This window comes from Diadema antillarum, unplaced genomic scaffold (assembly GCF_040938485.1).
Source record: "Diadema antillarum isolate AM-2024a unplaced genomic scaffold, OU_Dant_1.0 scf00000045, whole genome shotgun sequence".
Taxonomy (NCBI): Eukaryota; Metazoa; Echinodermata; class Echinoidea; order Diadematoida; family Diadematidae; genus Diadema; species Diadema antillarum.
The window spans coordinates 2,950,075-2,973,821 of record NW_027270934.1 but is presented as its reverse complement, the minus strand read 5'-3'; the positions used below and the strand labels follow the sequence as shown (position 1 = coordinate 2,973,821).

The 23,747-nt window shown below is 37.8% G+C and overlaps 1 protein-coding gene across 1 annotated transcript in view; it reads left to right on the top strand.

The window, feature by feature from the left end:
* LOC139714969 (uncharacterized) overlaps nt 1-23,747 on the top strand; it is an 87,895-nt gene that overhangs the window by 42,054 nt on the left and 22,094 nt on the right. The window contains exons 4-6 of the mRNA XM_071626619.1: nt 11,970-12,112; nt 14,820-15,101; nt 22,631-22,720. Of these exons, the coding sequence (XP_071482720.1) occupies nt 11,970-12,112; nt 14,820-15,101; nt 22,631-22,720 (515 nt within the window). The remainder of the gene's footprint in view (nt 1-11,969; nt 12,113-14,819; nt 15,102-22,630; nt 22,721-23,747) is intronic.

Sequence of the window (23,747 nt, the reverse complement as noted above, 5' to 3'; positions counted from 1 at the left end):
TTTTCTTGGTATTGTTGTCCACTCATACGTCATAACCTCTAGTAGTCTCCTCATCCAGCGGTTCTACCACCAAAACTTTAACAATTCATAACTTTTGCATCGATTGTCCGATTTTCTTCAAACTTTCACTGATCTATTCTACTAATGTTGCTGCTTTCACTCAATCCACATTGCTCTTGGGGTTTATCTTCCCTTTAATGACATTGTCACTGTTTGTCATCATCACTGTTTTCATCATCACCATGATGATGATTATCTTGGTGAGTACGTCTTCATTCTTTTTGATGTCATCACTGTTTTCTTCATCACCATTATGGTGGTGATGATGATCTTGATGATGATACTACTTCATTCTTAATGACGTCATCACTGTTTTCATCATTACTGTTCTCATCATCCCCATAATGATGATGGTGATGATGATCTCGGTGTGTACTTCTTCATTCTTTGAGGATGTCATCTGACGATTTTTATCATGTCTGTCTTCATTCATCATCACCATGATGATGATGATGATCTCGGTGAGCATTGTATGTCTTCGTTCTTTGTGATGTTATCACTGTTTTCTTCATCATCTTAACCTGTTGAGGACGTACTGATTTTGCTACAACAGGCATTTCTGATAGACCCCTACCCGAGTATAGTCGGGACTCGTCCTCAACGGGTTGATGATGATGATGATGATGATGATCTCAGTGAGTACATCTTCATTCTTAATGACGCTATCATTGTTTTCATCATTATTTTCATCATCATCATGATGATGATCGCGATGAATACTTCTTCATTCTTTATGACGCTATCACTGTTTTCATCATCACTATTTTAATCATCACCATGATGATGATCTCGATGAATACTTCTTCATTCTTAACGATGTCATCCAACTATTTTTATCTTCATCATCACCATTATGATGGTAATGATGATCTCTGTGAGTACTTCTTCATTCTTAGTGATGTCATCACTGCCTTCATCACTGTTGTCATCATCGCCATTATGATGGTAATGCTGATCTCGGTGAATACGATGTACAATACTTCTTCATTCTAATGATGTCATCACTGTTTTCATCATTACTGTTGTCATCATGGCCATAATAATGATGATCTCTGTGAGTACTTCTTCATTCTTAGTGACGTCATCACTGTTTTTATCATCGCCATTATGATGGTAATGCTGATCTCGGTGAATACGATGTACAATACTTCTTCATTCTAATGATGTCATCACTGTTTTCATCATTACTGTTGTCATCATGGCCATAATAATGATGATCTCTGTGAGTACTTCTTCATTCTTAGTGACGTCATCACTGTTTTTATCATCGCCATTATGATGGTAATGATGATCTCGTTGAATATGATGTACAATACTTCTTCATTCTAATGATGTCATCACTGTTTTCATCATTACTGTTGTCATCATGCCCATGATAATGATGATCTCTGTGAGTACTTCTTCGTTCTTAATGACATCATCACTGTTTTCATCATCACTGTTTTCATCATCACCATGAAGATGATGGTGATGATGATCTCGGTGAATACTTCTTCATTCTTTGATAATAATGTCATCACTGTTTTCATCATCACTGTTGTCATCATCACCATGATAATGATGGTGATGATGATCTCATTGAGTATGATGTCATTTTTTTTTTGTCCCCGCCGAACGAGTTCGAGCAGGGGACTATGAAACGGGCTCCGTACGTGTGTGTGTCCGTCCGTCCGTCCGTCCGTGTGTCCGTCCGTGTGTGATCAAAATCTTCAATTTGCTACTTCTCTGTCATTTATGACCCAATTTTAATTCTGTTTGCTTTATATGATAGCACTACAAGGGAGCTTTGAAACTTCTACACAGAATTTCAGTCGTGACCTTTGACCTTGACCTTTGACCTATATTGTACATTTTGCTACAAAATGCTACTCCTTCGCCATTTCTAACCCGATTTCGATTCTGTTTGCTTTATGTGATGGCACTAGGTGAGGGCTTCAAAACTTCTACACAGAATTTTGACCTTTGCCTTCTTTGACCTTTGACCTTGATTTTTGACCTGTATTGTACATTGGCTACAAAATGCTACTCCTTCGCCATTTCTAACCCGATTTCGATTCCGTTTGCTTTATGTGATGGCACTAGGTGAGGGCTTCAAAACTTTACACAGAATTTTGACCTTTGCCTTCTTTGACCTTTGACCTTGATTTTTGACCTGTATTGTACATTGGCTATAAAATGCTACTCCTTCGCCATTTCTAACCCGATTTCGATTCTGTTTGCTTTATGTGATGGCACTAGGTGAGGGCTTCAAAACTTTTACACAGAATTTTGACCTTTGACATCTTTGACCTTTGACCTTGATTTTTTACCTATATTGCACAGTTTGCTACAAAATGCTACTTCCGGCGGGGACATATATTACGCACCGCATAATTTCTACTTTTCCTTGTTTAATGTCATCACTGTTTTCTTCATCATCTTGATGATGATGATGTTGATAATGATCCTGGTGAGTACAACTTCATTCTTAGTGATGTCATCACTGCTTTTATCATCACTGTTTTCATCCAATCTCAGCCATCTACTCCATTGCCCCCTGGTTTATTGTTCCCCCTCGATTGACTCAAGCAGCAGTTGGAAAACCTGATGCACTGTGCATGCTGTAGCTTTGTTTCTCTTTGTCTGGTTATCGAAAGAGTTAATTGTCACCTTCAGTCATCCCTCTATCAACTACTGTATTACATGTCAGTTGTAGCCTCAAACAAGGAATCCTTTTGTCTCAAGTGCAAGCGCAAGTAAAACTGCAGAGACCCTTTGGAGACCTGTCAAGTCTGTGGGAATCTGGAAGATGCTCTTGGGAAGAAAAAAGTCTATTCATGTTCCCACAAAGAATAATATACAAGCCTCCGTGATCAGGCAACTATCATTGGCCATTCACATGCATCTAAATTATATTTAAGTATCTCCCTATTAGCTCTTTAGAATTTCAATCTTCTTTTCCCTCCTCTTTCTATTTTTGCGATGCGTGAATGTTAGCAGCCCTGACTATGCATATGATCAAAGATATTCAATCATTTTTTTTTTTCTCAATTACAACATCTTCACACACTTTGTGAGTATCCGGTCCCCATCGTATGTTTCAATTCTGTCTACAATACAGACACAAAGTAGAAAAAAATGAGAAAAATAGAAGATGAAGTTGAAGAAATCTGAGGGGACTGGCACTTTTAACAGGAGGGTCAGGCTGAGGTATCAAAAGTCTTCAGTGGTCCATCCATCAAGCACCTCTTTGGATACCCTGAAGTGGAAGGGGAAGTACCCCTCCACCACCCCCCCCCTCCCCTCCCCCATGCCTCCTCTTTGTTCCCTCGACACAGGACTGGTGATGGAAATATCGCAATATGACGATGCTGTTGTCATGGCAATGCCTTAATGAGGGGGCTGTCCCCCGTTGTCATTGATTTGCAGTGTAGAAAACAAGTGTCTTGGGCAATGGCTGAAAGGTTGAACTTGTTTGGTTCTCCTTGGATGCTTTACACAATCATGTTCTATTTTCTCTTCTTTTTTTTCTGTGTATGTTTTTTTTTAAATAACTAGAATACTGCTGAGAAAGATATTGATGAGTAGGAGGACTTTTTGTTACAACTTTTTGAAGGAGTGTGAGAAATCAAAGTTTTACAATGCAGTCCCTTTTGCAAAGAGCGGTGCTTAATCCCCTTTTTGTTTGTGTACTCACGTTTACTGTTCTGGCATTTTACTGAAAAAAAAAAGAGTGCAGTGTTTTTATATGAATTGCATTTTGATTAATTTAGTTTTTTTAAGTAATCTGTCCAATCTACCTCTGGAAGAGGGATGGTATAGTTCTGATTGAGATGGGGATTCAGGTTTTACTAGTAATTTTTTTTTTTTTTGTGAGATAATTAAAAACCACTTACTGTATATGTCGAATATTTCACGAGGTATTTATTTTCGCAATTTCACAAGACGGACGCTATTTGCGAATTTAAAAACACATGAAAATATCAGCTGTGATCCTGACATGAATGCTGTACTCCACAATCGCGAATTTTACCACTTGCAAAATTGTCGGTAAGTCCTGATTCGCGAAAAAATACTTAGACTCTCTAAATATATGGCATGTACAGTATGTGAAATATTATATCTAAAAGCATCTCAGTGCAGTGGTGGATCCAGGAATTCCGTAAAGGGGGGGGGGGGGGGGGGCGCACCCGTGTGCCCCCGCCTGGATCCGCCACTGCAGTGTACAGGACTGTAGCTGAAAAATGTGGCTTGTTTTCAGAAACTACCACATTTTTGCCAGTCAAAGTTGGCATGGGAATTCACCAGCTGCTGCCAGGCCCCTGTTTGTGAAGACTCATTTGGGTTTTATGTGTAATTGTCAGAAACACAAGATAACATTTTTGAACACTATTGTCACCCCCCCCCCCCCCCCCCCCCCCCCCCATTTTGCAATTTTGCAATGGTGTATTGGGAGAGAGATAGCCTGGACTTGACATTTAGTTCACAGATGTGTAGTGGTGATAAGGTGCAGGTGAAACTTGAACAGAAATGTTCAGAGCTTGCACTAAGGAGCCTACCCAAGTACGTTCTTGTATTCATCAAGCCGCAGGGTAATTTTGCTGCAAAAATATAATGATTATATTGGTGTCATTAAATGGGTTATTTTGACAATTCACTGTGCAATAATGTTGAAGAAATATTCAGTTTATCTATTTAATAATTCATTAAATCTTCACAGCCTCAGAAAAAAAAAATACAACAGTTTATAGATTTGGGTCAGAAACTTTTAGTCTAGTTCATTATTGTGCAACTGATTATACAGGATCAGTTTGGGATCATTCTGCAATGCAGTACTAAGTATTTGAGGAAAAAAAATTCTACCCTTTGAATAGATACCGTAAACAGTTACTGGAATGTTGTAAAAAGATGTAGTACATTGTATCATCGAACCATAAGAAATGTAGATTCTTGCATGAGAAATGGAAGGGATGGGGGAGGGTATGCCAAGATTACAAGAGAACATCTTTTGTAGCATTTAGAGAAAAAGATTGTGGACAGCTTCTCACATTACTTTGGAGAGATAGAACACATATACACACACACACACACACACACACACACACACACTGTGGAGAGATAGAACACACACACTGTGGAGAGATACAGTAGATACTGTAGAACACACACTTTGGAGAGATAGAACACACACACACACTTTGGAGAGATAGAACACACACACACACTTTGGAGAGATAGAATACACACACACACACACTTTGGAGAGATAGAACACGCGCACACACACACTTTGGAGAGATAGAACACACACACACACACACTTTGGAGAGATAGAACACACACACACACACACACTTTGGAGAGATAGAACACACGCACACACACACTTTGGAGAGATAGAACACACACACACACACACACACACTTTGGAGAGATAGAACACACACACACACACACACACACACTCACACACATGCACACAATTGATATCTCATAGCAAATAATAAAACAGAAAAGATAATGCTGGCTTCATGTTTTCAAGCTGTCGTAGAAATTAGAAGAGTTTTTTACTTTTGCTTTCAAAGGAGGTTAGAAAATCAGGAGTATTCTACTCTGCGTAAACAGCGTCGTTGATGACGGTGTAAATGATATCATTTTTCACCGGGGTTGAAATCAGAGCGCCGCATCTTCACGGTGGATTTACCTAGTCATTTAATGTCATTACTGGTAATCCCCAGAGACCTTTCGTTGGCCTGGGGGGAATTAGAAACGATATGCGATATATCTCTTTTAAAGTCGCCATATTCTGAAAAGCCTTACTCGGAGACTTTATGGGAATACATGTATGACAGGCAACTCATCACCTAAACCCATCTTGAGCCACAGTGTCACTGCAATCAGGCCAAAGGGTTTTTCATCCGGGACAAGATGTATATAGATAAAAAGCTTCTTGAACCTGTCAAAGTTCATGTTTAAGTTCATCAACCTGTCTGTTCTTTTTCATCTCTCTGTGAGATACATAGAATGGGGGATTTCAAGTTTGGTGCTGGCTGGTGCTACGTACAGCACCGTAGTGCCAGTGCTAGTGTTATCTTGAATACAAACAACTGCTTTCAATCGAGCTCCAATACCGACAGTCAGATTAATGTAATGATACCAATCACAATTATCAATCCCCAACACGAGGTGTTTGCATCGAACCACTGCGAAGTTCGCGAGAATTGCACAAGGGAGAAGGTGATGGCGTATGGTTGCGTCAAATATCAAAAGATGTAGCCATGACTGCTTAGTTTAGATGCATAATAAGGAAGATGGACTAAAATGCCACAAATTTCATCTACGTTTAGTTTCATTTACATCACCCATTCTTTTGGATCTAGTACTATGACACAATTAAGTTTAATCTTCTGGGCAAGTCCAAGATAAGGTCCCCTCAGAAGGCAAAATTTCATCTTTGCTCAATATTGACATGTTTGGTATCATTTTGAAGCTTATGAGTTGAAGTTTTGATTTCCATGGAGGAAAAAATTATATTACGTAAATTTATGCAAATTTCAAGGGCTTCATTTGCATAAATGTGAAATACAGCGTTACGTATGGGACATTTATAAAAATTCATACTAATTCAAAGGAAAGCAAATGATATTTGATTAATATGTGGACATAAGAAGTTCATCAAATAGTTTAACTTGGTATGAAAATTTAGGGATTATGCAAATGATTATGCAAATTAGCTCGTGTCCTATCATGAGATGTCCCATACGTAACAAATTGAGGTCATTTTTTTAGGTTTTTTCTGATATTGCTAAGGTTATATTAATGCCCTTTTGGAAAGTTCTAATTTATTGTTTAGAGAAATTAAATACCATAGAAAAAAGAAAAAAACAGTAAAAGGAATATTTTTTATTAGGCATTGAAATAATGTTACGTATGGGACAAATGCGTTACGTATGGGACATCCTCATACATAATGCATGTGAATGCATGTAGCTAGCTGGGAAGGTCTCTCAGTACACAAATGGTCAATCATCCTGAAGAAAGCATCCTAACATTGTAGCTACTTTTTGAGTTATAGACACTTTAAACAATACATGTACTTGACTGAACAATTTTCAGAAAGGGGGAGGGGAAAATGGCAAAATACACCATGAAAAATCAGCATTAAAGGGATGGTATAGTTTTTTGCAGAAATGGGGATTCAGTTTTCAACATTTAATGAGACGATTGGAAACCAATTATATGAATTACTAAAGAGCATACAATCCTAAGACTAGAGGAATTCAAAGTTTAGTGATGGAGATCCAATTTGAAATGGTTGTGATATAAATATTTAAAAAGAATATAAAGTAAAATGATTTTTTTTTTATTGTAAGTGATACACAAATTGTCCTTATTCAGGTTTCAATAATAGCCACGACAAAATTCATGGGTATACATACTGAGGTGTGACTCGAATCAATGACCTGACTGCTAGACAGACATGTATGTATATCTACTCGATCACTGGGGTTCCACGCAGCAGGTATTCCTTATTTATAAAAATTAATATTTCTTGTGTCAAGTTGTTTTTTACTGAAACGAAATGGCAAACTGCCCTTCATCAATGGAAGTAAACACTTTAAACTATTCAATTTTTCAGTAGTAACTATCCTGATAAAAATAGGGCATACATACTCAGGTTGGTCATAAAAATATAGAATATGATTAAATATGATTATGATGGTAAATGTTTGGGGAATATTGTTCCCTTGTCAATCTGGATCAGTATTTGAGTAGTTTCAACTGATTCAATTTCAATAATTATGCAAAAATTTGTTTATGGGTATTTTGCAAAATTACTTTGCAAAATACCCATAAACATGTCTCTCCACACACTAAACGAATGGGGGACAAAGGGCACACATACTCACGTTGCTCATAAAAATATAAAGATATGATTGAATATGATTAGGATGGTGAATATTTGGGGAATATTGTTTCCTTGACAATCTGGATCAGTATTTGATTAGTTTCAACTGATTTTACTTCAATAATTATGCAAAATACCCATAAACATGGTTCTTCACACACTAAATGAATGGGGGACAAACTGTCCCATACGTAACTGTCCCATACGTAACACGTCATGTCTGTCTTTAATTAGAACCTGTAATTAGAACTTTTTGCCTTATGACACGAAACTTACCTGTGATAATCTTGAGTGTTGTGACTTTCATCACAGTGATTTACAAGTTGTAGAATGAAATACTTTCAGAGAGTTTTGAGGTTGAAAAAAATGTTCAAAAAAACAAAATTTTTCTGGTCCCATACGTAACGGCACATATTTTCTCTTCTAGAATATAATTGTGAAGGTCATTTTTCTCCATTTTTTGCATGATTATACTTCTCCTAGATATCAATCACCATGATAAAGTTTAATATGATCAAAAGCCATTAACACTATTTTTCAGGTCATAAAAGTCTCTGAATGTCCCATACGTAACGCGCGTGTTATCTTGGACTTGCCCTTCTACATAATGTACTTTCTTATAGCGAGTGTGTTGACAAGGCTAAGTGCTTATGGTATGGTAATGACACTTCTGAAGCCTCCAAAGTATGTTGCTGTACATTATGCAGAGACATGCTGCCTTTTTGCAGTTGAATCCCTGGAAGCTCCATAGTGGTGCTTCCCACTTTAGTGCAACACTGACATATGATGTATGTACCATACTCTCTCTCAATGGGGGTTTCATTGAATGTTGTAGCTTTTTAAAAGTTCATTGACATCTCTTGGGGCAGAACCAGAGTTTCCGACGGAGAATAATACAAGTGTTTCCCTGTACCATAGCGACTGTTCTACTGTCTTTTTGGATGATCCCCCCGCCCACCTTCTCTACACTACCCCACCCAAAGTCATGTAGGATTGTCGTAGAGACCGAGCTCTTCTGAGGTTTACTGTTACTATGCCTTAGCCAGAGAAAGTTGATGTGTATATTATTAAGAGGCAGTTTCACTAGTCGGGCGAAACCGTTTCTTACGTAGCTTTACACAGATAACTTGACCCTAATAATGACTAATGAATATGTGGAAATTGTACCACGACTTGTTGGACAGGATGATGGAAATAAGGTTTTAATGCCAAAAGGCGTTTCAGCCCACATTTCATTCGCCCAGTTGCCTGTTTACAGCCTGTGATTGCACAGAGGTGATCTCACCCCCCTGCGCTCCGTTTAGATGCCAGCCGAATCGGGGACAATCAACCGGGAGTGGGTGGTGTCCTTATCAGAGGATGACATGCACTCTTCATCTATTTTTTTAGTCTGGCCAAACCCACATGGTAGTGGAACAGAGTTTTAAAGAATGACATCATCTCAATTCTTAATTAAAGGTGAAATCAACTTTTATAAACTTGAATAACAGAGTTGTATCTTGGTTCTTGTATTTGCTGCTGTCCACGCAAAGAGGAAGAAATTAGTAACTGGAATTCTCAAAGATAGGTTAAATTTGATCAGATGAATATGTGATGGTGTAAATCTCATACTGTTTATGCCAACACGTCCAATAATGAACGAGCGCTACCTTTGGCATGTGGAAGGCACACCTGTGTTACTCTTGTTTAAAGTCCATGGACTGAATTTAAACCATGGATTGGATATTGATATAATCCACCTTTGTGAATCTAGGCCAATGTGTTTAAATAATGCCATATGGGTATACATAGTGTGCAATCGTAGGTTGTGCGTTCCCATTGTTCCCAACACTAGCCAAGTCACTTTCTAAAGATAGAAGAAAAACATGATAAGACTCCCCATGTGTTGAAGTTCAGAAGAAATCAGTCACATCTGGTTATGACAATTTGCAGGTGCACACACACACACACACACACACACACACACACACACACACACACATACCTTTTACGTCAAGTTCCTCTATTGTAAAGCTACAAGTATGAAATATCTTAACCCTTCGTACAGTATGCCCATTCAAGCACTTACAACATGTTAGATTTAACATGCTAAACTTTTTCATTAGCATTCTAAACGGAATTAGCCCAAATTTGACCTGGGCGTAAGAATTAGCAAGCCCACTCAGGTCTAACAATAATTTGTTTCAAGTCCAACAGAAAAGCCACTTTAAAGGGATGAGGTAATCGCTATTCATTGACAGTCACATATGAAGTTGAGTTTGGCATTTTTCTTCAATTTGTCTCCCTCTAACAAATGAAATTTGTAAGATCGCAACTGCTAATCTGTAATTTAACAAACATGTCGGAAAAAAGGAACAATGGGAGTCGAACCTGTCATCTACTGCTTTCCGGGCAGCAGCACTACCACCAGGCTTGTCCCTGGTTGCCGGCAGTGACACGATGAACATGGAACAAATACCCAAGCTCCAAAATTCTGACATTGTTATGTTATTTAGTCCAAGGCAGAATATGAAGTGTCTAGACATTTGTGCCAGTTGGCAAAGAAAGCCCTCCAGAATGTGTGCCAAATTATGAACAAAGCATGATATAGAGTTAGTATCAAGGTGTCAGGGAAAGAAAGCGGCCAAGCCACCTGCTGTACATTTGCTGCATGTCCAATAGAGGGTAGTGACTCCGTCCTTATCTTCTTTGTCATTGTAAATGCAAATATGCCCTACAACAAACAAATGTGTACAGACAGAATCAGCATCAGAGTAGATGCATTCACACTGGCGGGGAGACACCGTGGTATTTCACACGGTATTTCTTTAATGTGAATGCAGGTACAGCACGAAATAAGCCACGAGATAAATTGCAAAATGCTGAGGTATCTGATATTAATTCAAACTTTGCAGGTAATATTTGCATTCAAGATTTCAGTGCGAATTGTTTCATGAATTCCACAAATCAGACAGCAGTTTATTTGTCACGTGACCTGCCACATTTCCGGTCTTTTTCCCCGTATAAAGGGATATGCGCGTGCGCAGTGCTTTAATAATGAACAAAACATTAGTATATTGTGAATAAGAACAGTAACAAGCAAATAACCATGGTGTATTGTATGTACATATATTACTCTTATTTTCCACCAATGAGAATGGTGTCAACAAATTACCATGGTATCTAATCTGGTAATTCAAATGTGAATGTACCTACCTTTGTATAACAGTTGTACATAATGACTGAAAAAAAAAAACCCACAAAAAAACTCAGATATTTTCACTCATAGTCTTAGTATAGAGCCTCCAAGTAGGAATAGGTGCCCAAATTGCTTATGTTTCATTTTTCTATTAATGCAGGTCTAAAGTTAAAAGAGTAACCTCACTCCTGGTTAGAATTAGTTTTGGTAGTGAATGTAGTCTGTCAGACAGAACATTGAAAACTTTATGGCAATTGGACGAGAACATGTGTGAGAAAGTTGCAGAATTTCAAAAGTTTCTTGCATTTGGGGAACGATGTAGGACGTATAACTGTTCCAAGAAGAATCATTACAATCACTCCATTGTTGACAACTTTAACATGGTGTTACATAAATAGTGTTTCATATACAAGCCAATCAGAAAAATGTGAAGCAGTTATGATGTGATCATTAATACATACAATTTCCATTTATGATAGTGACTGATAGTAGTGTTTTAACTCATTGAAGAGGGACTGATTTTTCTATAACACGCATTTACCATTTACCCATACTAGCCCGAGAATGCTTGGGACTAGTCTTCAACAGGTTAAAGGAGCATCCAGTCCAGTTTAAGTGAAGCCTTTACTGCTCAGTTTACAATTTTAGTAGACATTTATTTTGTCTATTAGTAAAGATAACTTTAACAATGAATGTACATTGTTGTTTCTCTTTGAGTGAATTATTTGATTTTTTTTTTTCTTCACTGCTCCTTTGTTTCTATAGGTAGAAACTTTTCCTTCCTCTTTCTCTGTGTGGTAGACATACTTTCACTTGTTGTGTCTCTTTGCTCTACATGTACAGCTGTCGTCGATTCGTCGCTGCGGTCACTCCGACTGCTTCTTCTTCATGGAGGTCGGGAGGCAGGCGGTGACGGGACCGGGAGAGCTGTGGATGCAGGTGGAAGACACGGTCATCGCCCAGAGCATCCACGAAGCTTCCTTAGAGTAAGTACTCCCCCTCCCCCCAAATAAAAAAAACAAACAAGCAAGCAAACAAACAAACAAACAAACAAACAAACAGCTGTGGCATAGTGGATGATGCTTTTTCTCTGAAATGAGAAGTTCTGGGTTCAAATCCAACATGCAGAGATTCCATCTCTCCCGCATTTGGCAGGAGAAAAGCAATGCGTAGTAGGAGGTTTCATTCTCTCAGCACAAGATGTGTGTATCTGTTGTAGATGGAGACATTCGAGTATGTAAAGCCAATGGAATTCCAGCGATTGGTCTTTTTTTTTTTCTTTTGTCAGGATGTCTTTTCTGTTATTATCTTATCTCTCCCTTCAGGTTATACATTTTTGTGTGTGGAATATACAAAATGTGTCCACTTTACCTTTGATATGATGACCATTAAGAAGACAATGCACACTGTAAAAAAAAAAAATAATAATAAGTGCAACGGACTCCTTATAATCCAGAAGTGCTTATCTAAGATCTGCTACAAATATCGCAAAGCAACAACAGGAAACTGCCCTTTTGCAAGCCAAGATGGCTATTAAACAGAAAGTTTTGCTAAAGATGTTGTGGTGTTGTTGCTGTCATGTTGTTTCTTGTTGTAGTCTTTTTGTGTGTGTGTTTTTTGAGCCCCCCTTTTCAACCTCGCTTGGCTGTGACCGCTTCCAATTTGTCAGAGAGGCTTGAGTGGCTCGCTGGGACCACGATCCCTCCGGGTATCAGGTTAAGTGCATGTGCGGATGATATTAGATGCGAGATGAAAAAGATAGATGGTTTGACGTGTCGACAGGAGAGGGCAGAAAAGTGAAAGATCATCCTCTTTCCCCCAAGACTGAAAGCTTCTTTGTTGTTGTTGTTTTGTTTTGTTTTTTGAGGGAGAGAATGAGACAGAGATGTAAAGGGAGAAAGAAAGAAAAAGAAAAAGAAAAGAAAAAGAAAAAAAAAGAAAAAAAGAAAAAGAGGAAGACAGAAATTCAATTCAATTCAATTCAATTCAGTTCAGTTCAGTTCAATTCAATTCAGTTCAATTCAGTTCAATTTAGTTCAATTCAGTTCAGTTCAGTTCAATTCAATTCAGTTCAATTCAATGCAACGCAATTCAATTCAGTTCAGTTCAGTTCAGTTCAATGCAATTCAATTCAATTTAATTCAGTTCAATTCAATTCAGTTTAATTCAATTCAATTCAATTCAGTTCACTTCAATTCAATTCAATTCAGTTAAATTCAATTCAATTCAATTTAATTCAGTTCAGTTCATTTCAATTCAATTCAATTCAAATTTTATTTCATTTTAGATGAGAACATTGACATTTTACTTTCTTCGGTAACAGAGAATAATGTTTCATAAGCAAAGCAAAGCAAACTGAGAAGAGTACACAATAATTGTGGAACCTTATTGAAGTTATACGTTGTCATGAAAACTGAAGTGATAAAAATGGTAGCAATACGCAGTCTGCAAAAATTGGAGGGACCTTTTAAAAGACAAAGCTTGTAGAATGTGGGCTCCTCAGGTAAAGAACATAGATAGAAAAGGTAGTTGATGGACAAAGAATTAAAAGAGGTCTAGAAAAAAAAAAGTCTGGAAGCCCACTGAGAACACATACATGTAGTCTAAACAAACAGACACACATACACACATGTGAATGAATATCAAAGGAGACTGGAACAGCAATGAAACTATTAAATAAGGAAGACTAAGAGACAAGACAGAAAGGAGAAAGGATGATATCCTGAAGTTATTCAGCCATGAATGATATCATGTTTTATACATACATTGTATATAGCAGAAAATTGAAATTTCATCATTTTTTTTCCCGACATGATGAGTGGAATATTGTCAGATGATGACATTATCAGCTCAGTTACATGCATTTTCATATGAACTGTTTCAGGACTGTTTTGCAAAAGTTAGTGAAACGTCTCGATTTGATAACTTCCCTGATTTTTACCCAGTTTTGATCAAATTTTCACTGCTGTGCTTTATAAAATTGCACTCATTTTCACACTCTCATTTCAGATTGATTTTTAACCTGTTGAAGACAAGTCCTGAGTATACTCGGGCAGGGGTCTGTGGGTAAATGCATGTTGTAGCAAAATCAGCTTGTCCTCAATGGGTTAACTGGGCTTTAATTCCTCTATATGTCTTTACACATACATGTCACTATGCTGTATAGAAAGTCACAAAATTTTCAGAGGTGTTAAGTTGCAGGATGGTGTCCTCCACCTAGTAGTTATATGTAAAACCGTGTTCATGTCATACTAATATCAGGCACTGTAATGAGGTTGTTCTCAGGTGTCATTCCCGATACTGATTGGATTTGTTGTTGTTGTTGTTTGGGCTTAATCAATGTCATGTCACCTCCTCCACATGTTCTTTGATTTTCTTGGTTTATTCCTTGCGAATTCAACCAGTATCGAGCGTGAAACAGAATGATCATATATTTTTCTGTTTGCCTTTGACATTCTAGAAATTGCCCTTTGTCTTTGCGACCATTTGTAGACTGTCTTCAAATTCTAAATGGTGACAGTTGGACAGTGAGCTGTGTTCACCCTTTGCTATGGGCTTTCCAGCCATCAGCTCAGATGGAAATGAACAAACAAACAAACCTCAAGAGGTAAATTTAACTTTACTCCTTTGCTAATAGAATTTTGTTTGCTGACCACAGTATTTTGTGTGATGTTTCTCCCTGTGTCTCCAAAGAGCGATGCGGTCGGTACGGCAACAAGAGGAGATGAGGCCACGCAGCCACAGCAGCACCATCAACTCCGGCGGGGGGACCGACCCGAAGGGCGTGTCCGGATCCGGCGGGCGTCGGCAGGCCAACACCCTGGGGCCCTCGTGGCGCACACGCTGCGACAGCATGCCGGTGCCAAACCGGCAGGGCCCTGGGCGCTCCAACTCGCGGGTGCGCGTCAGCAGCGAGGGGGAGGAGGGACAACCAAGAGAGGAACACGTCATCGCCAGTAGCAGCAGTCCTGTGAGGTTTGTATAGAGGGCGCCCTTTGCAATTTTTTCCTTGGTGGCTTACTTTGAATGAGAACCTTAAGTTCAACTTAATAATGTCTTCACTTTAGCATGACTCAACAATGCATCACGTGTGAGCGAAGGATGTGAATGTTTCTCTGAAGGTTTTGCACAGTAGAAGAAGCTGTAGCTACCTGTACGTGTACATTTACACAGTTCTTTCTCTGCACCAAGTACATGTGGATTCTTCGTTGGATTAGCATCAATCTGCTCAGCTGGTACACATTTATAAGTCCTGGGGGGTGTTTCATAAAGCTGTTCTTAAAGTTACGAATGACTTGAAAACGACTGGTGATCAGTTCTCGTGCTGAATTATTGAAATTCTGATAAGTTTGGCACATTCAGAACATGTTCCAGTCGTTCTTAAGTGGTTCGTAACTTTAAGAACAGTTTTATGAAACACCCTCCTGGGGCCCATTTCATAAAAGTTGTCATCAATGACAACTGCCACATTTCTATGACAAATTTGCTCTCAGCCAATCAGATGCAAGGATTTCAGTAGCTTGTCACATCCATGACAACTTGTCACTGAAGACAAGTTTTATGAAACAGGCCCCTGATCTTTGTCTGGATCCATCAGGATATACAGATCAGAACATACTGGTGGAAAAAGGTCGAACAACTACACTATAGCTTCTTTGTGGGGTGATGCTTGTCTGAGAGAGAATGTCTGTGGTGTCCCACAAAGCCAGTCAAGTGAATGTGTCACGGGGTGTTGCAGACTTTCCAACCTTACTGACTTTGGAGGAAAGAATCTGAATTTTGACCATTCCCAGCTCTTTTTTTAAACAGGAGTTTCCTTTTTTTTTTCAGGATAATTTTACTACACACTCCCATGGAAACTGCTCGTTCTTTCCTACTTTTGAGCCAAATCATCCCTTATTTTTCAGTCAGAAAGGTTGGGTGGTCTGGGTGTCTCGTGCTTTACATCAGACAGGATAATTTCACCAATTAAAGCATATTCATGATTTCTTTATGTCATAGGAAATCATTGTCAAAATTTACATTATAGGAGAATTGTTTTGTGTTTATCTTCATTGTGATATTCACAATGTACAATTGTAGGTCTCCTTGTCTGTTCTCACATACAGAGCCAGTTTATTTTCTTGACTTTGTAATGAACCACACACAAAGGCACAAACAAGCAAGTTGGTAGTTGTAAGTGGGCGTACGGTGTACTGTAAAAGTGGATATTTTCATGTTTGGTTGAGTAATAATTGATTTCATGTTTTTAATTCCGACTCGAGGCATTATGTCGTGGTACATAATAGCAAGCATGTGCTGTTTTTCTGCACTCTCTTGTCTGGTCATGCATTTTGCACGACAATTTCCGCACCATGGATATTTCCACTCTTACAGTACATCATTTTTATTTTAAACTCTCAAGTCACCATTACAATAGTTCTATCAATAGGTACATCCCATTATACAGTATGTCCCCCCAAAAATTACAATCAGATTTTCACATTCTGATAACACCCAATATGATTAAACTGTCTGAATGCTATCTGTACTTTAGGATCTTAAAATATGACATCTTAGCTCTATTTTGCAGAAAACCCCATTCAATTTGGTTAAGCGGTCACAGAGAAATGTGGATTGTTGTAAAGCATGTCGTGAGTCTGATTCTTCCAAGTTTAGCACTTCAATGCTCTTGTGTGTGAATACAATAGACAGAACTTGGAGGGAAGAGATTCCTGACATCCTCTACTAAATTCCTCATTTCTCTTTGACCACTGAAACAAATTGAATGGGGTTTTCTGTAAGATGTGGGCAATGAGTTATAATTTCATACCCTGAATTTGTATTTAGATTGATTCCCTATTTTTAAAGATATGTACCATTGCGGAGGGTCCCGTTGTTATTTTTTTTTTTTTTTTTGGGGGGGGGGGGGAGATACTGTATATCATCGGACATGCCAAAAAAAAAAATAGTGATAGTTTGTTGACAAAGAACTTTATGTGGGAGAGAATACACTGTATGAACACAAATAGCATATTCAAAAAATTAGTAGAATAGGCCACAGAGTCTTAACTTTCTCTGGTCTTAAAGGTCCTGTTTACCTTTGGAAACGGTAATTTAAAAATTGTTCAAGATATCACTTGTGATGCATATGTGTTGGTCAGTTGTATCACAAAACATCCTACCGCATAAGATTTTTGCAATAAAACCTAAAATATAAGGAGATATCACTATTTTCTCATTAAACCATAACTGTAGACAGTTTAGTCTCGAAACACTCTTATTATAACTATTGTTTACATTTTGTATATCTAACAACACTTAACATCGATTATACTGGTTCAAATTTTCACATTGGTTGTTTCTATCCCTAACTCACATTTTAGAACTATTTTGAAGCACTAATGCTGGGTTTTTGTTTCATCTGCAAATGGTAAATTATGCCTTTAAGTAGGAAAAAATGCAACAACAACAAATAAACATAAAGATAGAAGACTAGTAATGAAAAAAAATGTGGCTAAATTATATAATGTTGCAATAGGCAAAAATAGATATAATTTGTATCATGTTAATGTCTATTCTTTAAATGTTTTATCTTTTATTTATTTTTTTTTTTTAACTTATATTTTTGTTGCATGTATTCAAGTCATGTTAGGCCTTTCATCTCTCATATCTAGTTAGCCTATAGATAATGGCATATTTGGGTCGTGGAGGTGATGAATTAAGCTCTTTTTTGATAATCATACCTCTACACCATTGTTCTCTTTTTGTTTACTTTCTATTAATTTCTCCCTATATGTTTTTTTTTCCCTCCTGTACTTAACGGCTGCACAATGCAAACACTTTCAGCTCACTTATAGCTCACTGGAAGTGGTGTAGTAACTTTATCGGATCTTACGTTGGGTATGTGATCGCCAGCCACTTTCACACGGTGAATTTGGTCCTATCTTGCTCTCTGTTTATTCCGTGGGAGGTTTGCATGTCGCTCTCGTGAATCTGTGTCTTATTTCAAAAGTGTGAAAGGGGGGAAGGGGGATGGGGTGGGCTCTTTTTTCTATTGAGAAACAAAGACTCACTTTAGAAGTCGGTTGGGGGATGCTGAAGCACACTCGGTTAAGTTTTACTCTGGTGTACTCATGTTCACCACTATGAAGTCTACACCATCAGAGGAGAGGCATATCGGATGATGCACAGATGCTTCGTCCAGAGGATATTTCACCAGTTCCCAAAAATACAGTGCCGTGCAAAATGCCGCTGATATATTCCCGTATCTATATCTCATATTAAAGCGGAGTGCGCCAAAATGTATATTTACATTTTATACTAGTGATGGTCATTGTTTGTGCTAATTGTACTGCACAATGGAAGTGGTCATACAATTTCTTTCAACACTGTATGGCCAAGCACAGAGTGGGCTGATCGTGTTTGTATTTATGTGAACTTTACTTTTATATGTTTCCTTCATTTTTCTTTTCTTTGTGGAGTTCACTGTTCATTGTCAAATGTGTATACCAGTGTAAGTTGTCAAGTGAGTTCTTATTTTTATTTTCAATGGCTGGCCTGATTTGTTATTACTGAGTTTTTCTTGTACTAGTGTTGTGCAGTCTTATTTTGTGTTCTTATTTCATCGATAAGGAAGCTTGACTCTTGTGAAACTGGTCATGTGTATGAAGTATCTTTTGAGGAGGAATGATCTTTTGAGTTTAAGACTTGAACTAGTGTGTATTAAAAAAAAAGAAGAAGAGGAGAACAAAAACAAAGAGGGTTTGGGCCAACTGCTATTATGTTAAGATTTAAATTACACATGTACACTGGACAGCAAAAGAAAGTACCCACTTCTGTCAAAGGCCGCACATAAAAATTCACCCCCTACAAATAAACAATTTTTGTACACAGGTATGCTGCAATATTTATTAGTAATCACATACCCAATAACAAGTGATTATCTTTATTACCAAAAAAAAAAAAAAATGACATGCACAGCATCTTGGTCACTGAATCAAAAGTCACAAAATGTAACAGAATGAGCCTTACAAGTTTTACGCAGAAATCAGTGTCACAGGACGAAAAAAGCAGTCACAAACATCAATTTTCAATAATGTGTATGTCCTCCTCGTGTCTGGACACATTCTAGGCATCTCTGACACATGCTCTGGACAAGCTGTCTGGCGTAGTCCTGGGCAAGTTCTGTCCATTCCTCCTGCAGAGCTTGGATCAATGTTGGTTGTTTAAAGATGTTGTCCATTCAGTAGCCATTTTTGTGTGGTGGAAAGTGCTTTTGTGTGGGACTTTTGATTCAGTGACCAAGATGCTGTGCATGTCAAGTTCTTCTTTGTTATGAAGACATTCACTTGCTTATGTGCATGTGATTAGTAAGGGGCATTGTAGCACACCAGTGTACAAAAATTATTTCTAGGGAGTGAATTTTTGTGTGCGGCCTTTGACAGAAGTGGGTACTTTCTTTTGCTGTCCAGTGTATTTGAAATTGTAGCTTATTTAGTGTCAACAAAATCTGAGCACAGGAACTAAAGTCTTCTTGCTTTCAAAGGGTAAATTCTCTTGTGCAAGTTTCCACCTAGAAGTACATTGTAGGTGAAAAGTTATGAGAACTAGATCTAAAGCAAAAACATAGAATGGACCAGCAAGTAATACCCCTCGAATGCTTAATGTGTTGCCACCAAATCTAGCTGCAATTTTATTTTGGCTTTTACTACACCCACCTCCACCAAAGAAGAAGATTTGTAAAGAAAAAAAAAAAAGAAAACAAGTAGCTTATTAACAGAATGATACAGTAACATCATAGATGAGTTATACAAAGAATTTTCAGTTGATCTTTATCATAACATAAAGGAAGGGGAGTGAAAAAAGAAGAAGTAGTTTCTCATTTTTTATTTGTGCTGTAGACGAACCTCCATTGGGAACCACAAAACACATGTTTATTGAGTTCACTACAAAATTTGATTGCCTTCAAAAGTTCATATTGTTATCACAGTGTTTGGAGACAACTTGTCAATGTAAAGCATTTATTTTCAATTCTCTTCTCTATAAACTTAGGTTTCTACAGTCTTTTGTATTCCTAAAAGTGGGTTGAATATGATCCGGAACCCATTTTCTCTTTATCTGAACTACATAGTGGTGCTTCTCTGGTGTTGAGTGTGTTATGGAAGGAAATTGTACCACAAGAATAGGAGGAGAGCAAAGACACAGGACTTATAAGCCTTCAAAAAAAAAAGTAGAACACATTGTTTAAAACTATGGATGAGATAAAATTATGATCACATGATACAGATTGCCATTTGTAACATTTGCACAATACCATTTGGAAAGAATCTTTGGACTGAAATGGTCCCCAGTTTCTCATTACCTAATAGATATTGCTCACTGGTATAGTTATCTTCCAAGTAGTATATTTTGTTGGTAATTATCTTTCTGGTTTTTTCTTCTTCTTTTTTTAGCTCATGACCAAGAGATGTTGAAAAGGCTTAAAAGAGTATTTTTGGTTTCACAATTTCTTTCGAAAATGTTTGTATATTTGAAAAATAATTTGGCAGACACTATTCTCTCAATTTCCACATTTATTCAGCAGTTATTTGTGTGTCCTCTCTAAAACATAACAGACATTTACAATGTGTAGTTCACAAAGACAAGGCAGATTATATCTGTTTTTGTCTTTCTTTTCTTTTTCTTGCTTGTAGATATAGAGAAGGGAAAAAAAATCCTGTGTTTTTTTTTTCTTTTTTTTTTCACAAGGTGGACATTGTCAAGATTAAACCATGGAAACATTGCAGTAAACAATGCTATTTAGCACCTTCAGTGTGTATTCAGGGATTTGGCTGTACCCTGTCATGGCTGTTGCATTGGTTCCCACTTTTATGCAATACCATTATGATTACATTTTTATTCCAAACTTGGCTTTTGATATCATGCAGCACACTTTCTACTGCATTCATGTACCAGTGCTAAGAATTTGGGTGGATACATTTATACATGTGTATGCAGTAGCGTAATATCTACAAATGTATGTCGTACTACAACATGGCATGTGCCTAGTACAACTGTACTTGAAAAGGGACGTAGCTAGAGTTTGTACACTGTAAAGTAAAAGTAATTTAAGAAAAAAAAAATCAGACTCTCTGTATTAAGAATATGCGACAATGCATCACAAAACCAGTAAAAAGTTGCCAGACGCAGATTTGTGTAGTTAGGGGCAGATTCTGTAGGAGCAGACCCTTCAAAATGACAAATAACTTGATACAAATGACTTCCCTTAATAATTAAAATAAAGTACACCCTCAAGAAAAGTGTCAACTGAGAAAAGAAGCTTTGAAGTTAAGGGTCTATTTATTGAGTGCTTTATTTGGAAATCTCACCCATCGGTGTTCTGTGCATTGAGTGAGACACACGCTCACACACGCGCGCACACACACACACACACAAAGCCAAGATATAAAAGTTGATAGTATGCCACTATAAAGGGATTATTGGATCAAGCTTCAATTTTGCACACTCTTATAGGTACAGCTGTATATTGTACTCCAGGCTAATACCAACTTTCAATGCAATAGCTTCATCCCTCCATAATTTATTAGAGTTGAAAGTGAAGAGTGTGCAAAGGATTCTAAAGACATGAAAAGGAACCTCTAAAGGCATTCCTAATCACAGAAAAAAAGTGTTCGATAAAACTGCAAATAAAAAAACAAAAACAAAAAAAAAAGATTTCAATTCATTTTATGATGCCAAGCATTAGATATGCAGTGCACTCCCGTTATAACGAAATGCTCGGGACCGGCAGTTTTCTTTCGTTATAATGAAATTTCGTTATAACCGAACAAAAACAATATATAACGAAAACAAGGAACCACGTATATATATCATATTATGTTTGCTGAATACTCATCATACACTGGAAAGCTATGTGAAGTGTGATGGGATAACTGTAATGCAATAATAAACGCAAGTTCCCCTCAGAAACTGTGCGTGACACAAGGAGCGAACACCCATGCAGAGACGCTATAAATGCTTGTTCCGCTACGTATTTTCGAAAGCAATTCGCATTTCGTTATAACGGAGCACATTTATTTTGTTTTTCTTTGTCTGTGGCGCTCGGAAAAGACTTCGTTATAACGGAAATTTCGCTATAACCATGTTCATTATAAGCGAATTTTGCACCATAGACTTTAATGGTGATAATTTTGAGACCAGAAGATTTACTTCGTTATAACGAAATTTCGTTATAACCATGTTCGTTGTAACGGGAGTGCACTGTATCTTGAAGAAGAATTGGTCCTTCAGAAATATAAAAATCTAAAAATAAAAAGGTTGGACCCGTTTCACCGATTTTGAGTCCTCACATAAGATCGGGTCATGCAACTTTTTGGTGATTTTGTGATGCAAAGTCACATGTTTTTAGTGTATCAGTGTATATTGCTCAAGGACACACTGGTGGTCCTCTGGTTCTGATGATCAATATGCATGACCATGTGACCATCTTTCCTCCACTCACATTGCTGCGTTCGTGGGGCCAGTAATCTAACCAACTCCTTTATGAGACCACGGACATGCAGTGAAGGGGGAGGCGGCATGGGACATTCCACTGTTCCACGGGGGAGATCAAGGTACCCCCCTCTCCTGAACGCCCCTCTGTCTCTACCCCCTCTCTCGCTCCCCATCCTTCCCCCATCATATAAATGTTCCCGCTCTGCCTTTGATACAGCTGTAGTTTGAATAGATGGTGTTTCTTTTGTGTGAAGTTATTGTTGTTTTTTCTGTGTCTGGTGAATAAGTCCTGGTAGTTTTTATACAGAGTGTTGTCATTAGGGATCAAGTATTTTTTGTACACCATAGCTTGAAGATATTGATCTTCTTCTGGATATTGTTGTCTGTTGTGTGCAAAGTACATGTATATCATATCATTCTATTATGCATTGTCCTGTGGGATGGCAGATTTTGATGGCTCTTGCGTTTCTTCTCTATGTACAATAATATATCAACATCATTCAGCTATAAATCTCACTGCGAATAGTGGCTTTAGATGTACGCTCTCAAGATTGGTTTCCTGATTACAATTTCACTTCAATCCCTACCCTAAAATAGAAATGCTTTAAATCTTCCCCACCCCCCCCCCCATTTTAATTTTAGAAGTTTAAATAATCTCCCATCTCAATATGGCCTCTTCAATCTCTGCTTTTCTGCTGTTGTGCTTGCATGTTGGTTGTAAAAAGCTTTATGTACAAGTCAGCAGTGGTTTTTATGAAGTGTCGAGTTGTAATCCATTAATTCCCAGTTTTGGTGATATGCCACTTCCCTGCAACCATATACTGAATATAATATACCACTAAGCTGTCCATGATTCCCATTCTTTGCCTCTTGTGTGGTGTAGAGTTTGTCATTGTATCTGATGATATAGAGAAGCCTCCATGCATAGTGTGTGCCAATGCTGCACATTACATTGTACATCAAAGCCGCAGTCACATGTACGAAATAGCGGGATAACAATCACGTTCCATACCTGTATCTCGACATTTATTGGAAGCGTTTACATGGACGCGAAACAGACAAAATAGCGGATGACAATCACAATTCAAATCTCAAGATTTTTTGCAAGCATTCACACGGACAGAGAAAATCCTGCTAATTGCCTAT